The following is an 8,216-nucleotide window of genomic DNA, read 5'->3' on the forward strand; positions in this document are numbered from 1 at the left end:
TCAAGTAAGATATTACACTGTATGGGGGCTAATCAGGGTTTATAGTTAGCAGATTAAGTAAGTAACCCTTGTAAAGAGACGTTAAGATGGACTGGAATGGCAGTCTTTTTGCTTTGGGTCACCTTTCAATTTCAAGAAAAAAAATGAGTGCCACATATAAATGAAAGTCAACATATTTTTTAAAATTCTGACATAAGGAATATGAAGCCATTCAATGAGTAATAATCACTACTTGTTTTTATATGTAATGTTGCTTCATTTGATCTTTATAACTACTCTGTGAAGGCAAACGAAGCAGGTATGATTTTTAATCTCCCCTTCGTGGCTACAGTAACTGAGGCTCTAGGTGACGTAATAACTACCCAGGGTCTCCCTTGGGTGCTCAGAAGAGACCAGGCACGAACCTGGGCAGGTCTGCCCCACATTCCTTTGTCTCACCACCCTACCACAGTGCACTTAACTAATGTGAAATCCTGACTCCTAATCAGTATTGTGACCGCATAAGAGGCAGAGGGCGTGGGCAGGGAGAAGGTAAAAGGAAGAAGGTAAGAAGGGATAAACAAGGCGAGACACAATGGCAGAAGGGAAGAGATGGAGAGAGAGAAAAACAAAAGTCTGAAGGTTTGGGGAGGGGGCTCACAGGTTACAGGGTAAGTGTCCTGGTTGTCACAGCCTCCTAAACACTGGGATGTCATTGGTATCTCTGCTAATAGTCCTTTAGATGGTAGTGGTGGTGGTGATTTGGGTTCCTTATAGGAACGTAACCTGTCTGCTTTGTGTCTGTTCTTTGAAGTTTTTATCCTGTCTCTTTGTTCCCACTTTTCTTTCCTTCGTTTCTTTTACTCATGTAAATATTCATTTCCCTGTAGAATAAAGTTTTACGTGTATATTTTAAATGACTTGAGTTTTAGAAATACACCTTAAAACTTTATATTTAGTCATTTTTTTCCCCTTTGCCATTCTTTATTATCGAATTTAAGAGGTTCTTCAATGATCAGAGAACATACACTATTACTCCAGGGATGGAAAAAGGCTTAACTTCAATCCATTCCTCAATAGTCCACTTTCTAGACAGTTATAAAGTAAATTTATAACAGCTGAATTTCCACTATAAATGTCAATCCAGTCTTCCCTGATTTTATATTAGAAAATCTTAGGTTTTTGTATAATTGATCTTTTAGATTTAACGCTAACCCACAATAGAGTTTTCATAGGGAGTTTTATTTTTCCCTGCCTTGAAAATCAGGTGATGTCACCTTTGCCCCTCTTAACTTCACATGGTACTTGGAAATATCATTTTGAGAATGAACAATTATATAAAAGTAGGCCCATTCTATCTACACCATCCGAATTAGCTCTACTCAGTCAGGACTGAACTGCCCTGCAGAGGTCGGATACCTCTCTTGGTGGTGTTCTTTAGATCTAAGAGTCGTTATTGGGTTTCAGTTCTGTAGTTGCACCAGTTGCAAATACTGAATTGATTGCTTTCTCACGGGTAACAGTCCCTATCACTGGGGCAAGTGAGGGTGCTCTGCATACCTGTCTTTTTTACCTTGTGGAAAAAGAGAAGAGAAAATAGAAGTCCACGCTAAAGAATGAGATTCTGAGATATGGAGATTTCCGACGTTGCTGAGCTAGAAGAGCTTAGGGCTAGTTGCATTTCTTCTTCTCTGGTTGTGTGACTTCCAACAAGCAACCAGTGTCTCGGGGACCTTCAGTTTCCTAATCTCCAACAACTGGGGAGGGAATAAAAATTCTAGCTGAAGAATATTTTTGTTTTTCTCAAAATTAGCCTTATACAGAGCTCCAAATTTAAATAAGACCGAGTAAAGCCATTTTGATGATTTTGGGGTTGTGGAACAGGAGCCTCAGCCCCAAGACTACTGTATTTCTCCAGGTATCATAATTTGAAAGTCACTGGGCTAAATAATTTTAAGGACATTTCCAGTTGTAAATGTATTGAGGACTGTCTTGCAGCAGGAATAATCAAAGTTTCTTCCAGCAGGGGAATGTCTGCTTGCTCAAAAACTTCAAGTAAATACTATCCAAGAAATAATCGTAATCATAATCATAGAATAATTCTCTCAGTCCAGGTGAATGTTTGGTGTGTGGTCCTTGTGATCAGGAGAATATTTGCTTGCACTTTCATCAGAGTAAGGGGAAAAGTAGCACCCGGTAATTTTAACAGTTTTAAAAGTCATGCCACCATAACCTTAGGTAAAAGTTAGATGGCTCTTCCAACTTCATCAATGATGAAAAGAAGGCATCATGGTCTTTCTAATACAGCAATCATACTTATTTTTGTACTTGACTTTTTGGTAGTTTATATAAAATATGTTTGCTTATGCAGTGCTTATTTAACTTGCACTGTTTGCACTTACATGAGCTAAACCATAGGCCTGCTTCATGTGAAAGATTTAAGTCTTCTCCCCTTTCACATACAAATGGTTATTGTCTATCCAATCAAAGCAGAAAGTAGAAAGGGTAGCAGAAAAGAAAGGAAGCAGAAAAAGAAAGGGTAGCTTTGCCAAAAGTAACCTTCACCTCAGACTGTATGGGGGTAAAGCTTTTATTTCTTAGAAGACAAAAATAAACAATAAGGTGTTTAACATTCTGGCAAATTGAGCAGTTGCACGATATTCTAGCCTTAAAAGAGGATCCTGTGACTTTCTTTGCAATTTTGTAAATTCTCAGGACATTTAACACTTTCTTAAGTGTAGTATATACTTAAAAATCAATTAGGTTAGTTGAAATAACTCAGAGAAAGACAAATACTATATAATATCACTTACATGTGGGATCTAAAAAACGCAAACTCACAGAGACAGAGACTAGAATAGTGGTTACCAGGGGCTAGGGGGTGGAAGAAATGGGGAAATATTGGTCAAACAGTGTAAACTTTTGGTTAAAAGATGAACAAATTCTGCAATGTAATGTGCAGCATGGTGATTATAGCTAATAATATTATATACCTGAAGGTTGCTAAGAGAGTAGCTCTTAAATGCTACATAGCTAACACTATGGTGGTAATCATTTTGCAATATATAAATGTTCCAATCAACATCTTGTACACCTTAAAATTACACAATGTTACATGTCAATTATATCTCAATAAATTAAAAACAAATTGGGGCAATCCCCCCCCCAAAAAAACAAAAACAAAAACATAATCCATCTGATTAAGGTGACTTGATACCCATGCCCTAATTTAGAAGCTCAGAGCAAGCCTCCTTCATATTCTAGATCCCGCATATACTAGAAAATTGAGGTGATTAAAAATCTGTACTGACCTTCTTTGTAATGCTTATAGTTTATGCTGGGTAAACTTTCAGCACCATATGCTGTGTTTGTGTCTTGAATTTATGTGCTGACATAAAATGTTTCAGATCCTTCAGAAAAACTTTACAGTCTAACCTCAGAAGAGTTACCAGCCTTCAACAACCACTTGCTGGACATAAGTCAGACTACCGGAGATTTCCTTAAGAGCTCAAGTGCCGGAGGCCTCTGCGGAGTGGAGGAACAGAGGTAGGTTAAGCCGGCAGCTCATATGTAATGATAGCATACATGGTGAAATTTTTGACAAGCCCCAAATAGTTATCTTTACTATATGAAAAAAGATTGCACTCACGTGGGTGCTTTATATGGCCATTCTCTGTAAAATGTTTGGGTCCTTTGTCGACGTATTATCAGGATTTAGTAGAAGGCTTATGAAGTTGTCGCTTTAATGTGAAGAGATAATTCTCTGCTGGACAATGTATGTCAGAAAAACGAAAAGATATTTGGAATTTTATAATCCTTCAGCATTTCTTCTTATATTGAAAAACAGTTGCTTTACTTGCATTAATTAACTTAATAAATTCAAACACTTTGCACTAATAGAATCTTACTCAATGTGAATAAAACTTTTAGAATAGAATGTCGAGAAGATTCTTTCTTGAAATTAGGTCAAGATTGTTAATGATAGCATATTTTAAATTAAGTCATTTCATTCTTTCCTCACATGAAAAACATTTAGGGTTGATCAGTTTGTAAAGAACATAGGTTATACTCATGCTTCAAAAAAGTAGTTTATCATGTCAGTCTATTACTGACGTGCTGGAATTTCTTGAAAAGGGAGGAAGGATCCTTGTAGAAGGATTAAGATAAATGTAAAATAGAAAGTCCCTTGAACTGTAAATTCCTTTGATTGGTTTGAAGTCTAATATTGCATTAAAAGGGAATCAAGAGTCCATTATTATTCCATCTTTCTAAAGGAGAAAATCATTTAGCTGTGGCCCTTGGATTTTTGCATTTCTAACACCACTTCCATTTTTAAAAAGAGAGATCAATATAAAGTTTCTATTTTTTCCCTAAAAAGCTCTTTTAAAACAAAGTAACTAAACCTACCACATACTCTCAGCATCATTTCATAAAAGAAAGCACATTTAATACTAAAAATATAAGGGGCACAAACAGAATAAAGCAGTTCTTTAAAAATGTCATGAAAAAGTCCTTACCTTGTCCTTATTTTCCCTTCTTAGACCAGTGAAAATGTTTATCTCAGTCAGATCTGCCCTAGCCCACAGATCAGAGTTTAGGAACTTGCTGATTTAGCCTCTGTGGGTCATAAAAAAGAATCCAAAAAGATACCTATCACAGGATGAAGTATTTTATATTATTTAGTGGCATAGCATGGGCTGAAATTCTAGATAACTTGGACAAAAAAAATCTGAATTACACAAACTCCTTTCTGCTCCCCCACACTACTTCCTTCCCTAGACCTGACACCTGTATGCTAGACTTTCTACCAGTTCTTCTCCACGGTAAAATGTAACAAGATGAAATAACTAAATAATTGCTGCCATTAAATTTGGTTTTGGCATATCTTGATTGGCTATCCACATAGTCCTAATTTACAGTACGCAAAAGAGGTGATTTATTTGGCAATCTATTCGTTGGGATTCTATTGCACAGCCAATGTAATGATGAATGTTCTTAATGATGACCTGAGGCTCGGCAAGTTTCTGAAGTGCCTTCTGAATCATCAATGAAAGACACAACCAGAAAGCATAAAATCGTCTCCCCTTGGTTCCACTGTGGCTTTATTTCTCGGGAGAGGGAGAATGATGAGAATTTCTCATTAAAAGGAGGCTTGGTATATTGGGCACATTGAAAATTATGGCCCCAGTCGGAGACAGCCCCCTCACATCGGCCTGCCTCCAATGACTTCAGTGCATGTAGTATTGATCAGAAGATGAATGAAGAGTTGAAACCTGGTTCTGTATATTGTGTATTGATCTTTTAATGTATTTCCAGCTCTTCTGAAAAAGATACTGAAATTCAGTCTTTGCTGACACTTTCTGAAAGCAGCACGGAGGAGGAGGAGGAAGAGGATTTTCTTGACCGGCAACACGTCATCACACTCCCATAATCAAAGAGCGCCTAATGATAATGATCATTTGTTCATTACGTTTTCCATTTGGTACCCAGAGTAAAGCAAACAGCTGAAAAAGTGACCAAGTGATTACTTGTCCCCGGTGCTAGAGATTTGACTGTTAATGTTTCTGATATTTCAAGATTGGCAGACTAATAAAAATCAGTGAAATTGTAAGTTCAAGGGCTTTTTCTTCCAAATGATTTATTGTATGTCAAACGCTGATCTATATTACACACAATATTAGTAAAATTTTGTGAATTTTAAAAACGAACAGTTATAATTGTGTCTCTAGAACCTATTATAGGTTAGAACATGATTGCATTTAAAGTAATATTGGATGGTTGAATTATATTTTAAACAATTGTGTCATCAGTAAGAGCATACATTTGATGGCCATAGCATTAATTGAGACTGGAATCCGTGTTTTGCTTTGGTAATTACTGTTTTGTTTTGTTATGTTTCGTTTTGTTTCGGTTAGGGTTTTTGAAATTTACACAAGTTCTGGTAGCTTCAAAAGTTGCTGCCAGAAGAGAAAAAAGAAGACCCAAAATAAAGCAAACATAACACTTGTCATTCTAGTATGACACAAAAACTTATACTAGAAAACACAGAACCCGCCCCCACCACCTCCCACAAACATCTTACTTTGGGCGGGTCACTGTGATGGTTAATTTTTTGTCAATTTGGCTACACTGTGGTACCCAGATATTTGCTAAAACTTTATTTTGGATGTTTCTGTGAACGCATTTTTGAGGTGAGATCAACATTTAAATCAATAGACTTTGAGTAAAGCTGATTAGTCATAGTGGTGTGTGTGGATGTCATCTAATCAGCTTGAAAGTCTTTTTTTTTTTAATTTTTTTTTTAATTGAGAGAGACAGAGACAGAATGCAAATGGGTTAGGGGCAGAGAGAGAGGGAGACACAGAATCTGAACCAGGCTCCAGGCTCCGAGCTGTCGGCACAGAGCCCGACACGGGGCCCGAACTCACGAGCTGTAAGATCATGACCTGAGCCGAAGTCAGTCGCTCAACCGACTGAGCATCCCAGGCGCCCCAACTTGAAAGTCTTAAGAGAAAAAAGACTCAGGTCCTCCACGGAAGAGGGAATGCTGCCTTCAGGCTGCCTTTGAGCTCAAACTGCAACATTAGCTCTTTCCTGGGTCTCCAGCCATCTGGCCTGCTCTGTGGATGTTGGATTTGCTAGCTGTCACAATTGATTCTATTTCCCTAGACAACCCTGACTAATACAAATATATCTGTAGGACTGTTGTGACACCCAGAGAAAGTAACACATGCAGAGGTGTTTTGCTAGTCTTAGTAGTAGTAGATCCTGGGGTTGGTGGGTGTCCAGTGCTTTACTTGATCTTATAATTCAAGGGTTTAAGAAAAGAGCAGAAGGAGACATGGGGAGGGATGGTTTCATGGTTATCACTTTGTGACGCTTTAGGACAGTTTCCCCTTAAAGAGATTGTTGACATCAGGAAAACATACCTGCAGGTTGGCTATGCCATCATCACAGCATTAACTGTATCTCAAGGTTCAGATTCTTTTTTTCTTCCCTATGATTCTGGGTAATAGCCCCTTATAGAAGATTGATGATTGTTTAGTGTAATTTATCTCTGATAATTTTTCCATGGGATCGATACATTGTACTGGTCATCTACTAGCAGGATAGAAAATGGTGAAGACACCTGTTTCTATGCCTTTCAATATAAAAATGCACTTCATTAAAGTGGTTCACATAAATGAACAATAAACAATAAGGAAATCCACTCATACTATCAAAATTAAATTTCCTGAAAGAAATTAGTATCTTAAAATGAAGAGTGTGACTCCTCCAAAGTGTTCACTCTCCTCTTAGCACTTCCTCTGTCTCCATCCCAGGGAGTTAACAGTGAGTCACCTTCAAATCTGCATCGTTTATGTTAAAGGCCCTTCTGTCATCTTGTCCTGAGGCTGATAGCTCTCTGACTTTTTGTATTTGTAGTTAACTGTTCATCAGTTAAAATAGGAAGGAAAATCCATTATTTTTGTTTTTAGCATGTCTGCTCAGGTTTAAAATTTCTCTACTCTCCCTACCCTCCTTTGCTGTAGGACATCTTCATTCCTCTGATGAAGAAGAAAATTGCTCCCTAGGTGCAATTTATAAAAGTCCAGTGTTTTTCTCAACGTGGAAGGAGGTGTTGTCTTATTCTCATTAAGGAAGAAGGACCACTGCTATTCCTTCTGTCTTGAGTCTTGGCTTGAGTCTTTTATGAACTAGCTCAGAAAGAGATTTTATAAGATATTGTTACCTTTTACAATGTAAAAATTTTTAAATAAAAATAAATCTGAGAATTAGTTGTCATGAATGCATTTCTGGCCAGAACTTGAGATAATGCATAGACCGTTGACTTTGTCATTCGACTTCCGATATGACATTGAAATTAAACATGAGGGTCCTCAGTGGCAGAGCAGGCTCCCTTCTGCCTTTATTTGCTTCCCATATCCACACATTTAGAAAAGTTCCTTAATTCCTTTGCCATTAGTCTAATGAGGAAATAAAAACTAAATAAGATTAGAGCCTTTGCCTGAAGCAGTTTCAATGTGTTCTCTCATTTTGAAGCTCAGGCTTAGAATCACTGTTAAAGGCACGCACCTAGTTCTGACTGTGGAATCCAGAGAGTTACAGACATTCAAGAAGAATCACAACCATACTCCCAATACTAGAGTTACCACAGTGTGCCTCTAGCAACCACTGGACAAATGATCACACGGTTTTGTATGCACGTTGGGATTTAGTAGTTTATACTCAGACAT

The 8,216-nt window shown here is 37.5% G+C and overlaps 1 protein-coding gene across 4 annotated transcripts in view; it reads left to right on the forward strand.

The window, feature by feature from the left end:
• Window positions 1–7,754, forward strand: part of ZBBX (zinc finger B-box domain containing) — a 105,014-nt gene extending 97,260 nt beyond the window's left edge. For 3 of the 4 annotated variants that reach the window (XR_006718540.1, XR_006718538.1, XR_006718539.1), the window contains exons 16-18: window positions 3,387–3,525; window positions 5,296–5,586; window positions 7,512–7,754. Coding sequence is in view for 1 of the 4 variants with exons in the window: in XM_045503059.1 (XP_045359015.1) it covers window positions 3,387–3,525; window positions 5,296–5,410 (254 nt within the window). In the remaining 3 variants the exon portion in view is untranslated. Of the gene's footprint in view, window positions 1–3,386; window positions 3,526–5,295; window positions 5,591–7,511 lie in introns of those variants that run through there. The other variant, XM_045503059.1, reaches the window with a different exon arrangement.
• Window positions 7,755–8,216: the final 462 nt, after the last annotated feature.

Source organism: Leopardus geoffroyi, chromosome C2, assembly GCF_018350155.1.
Source record: "Leopardus geoffroyi isolate Oge1 chromosome C2, O.geoffroyi_Oge1_pat1.0, whole genome shotgun sequence".
NCBI lineage: Eukaryota > Metazoa > Chordata > Mammalia > Carnivora > Felidae > Leopardus > Leopardus geoffroyi.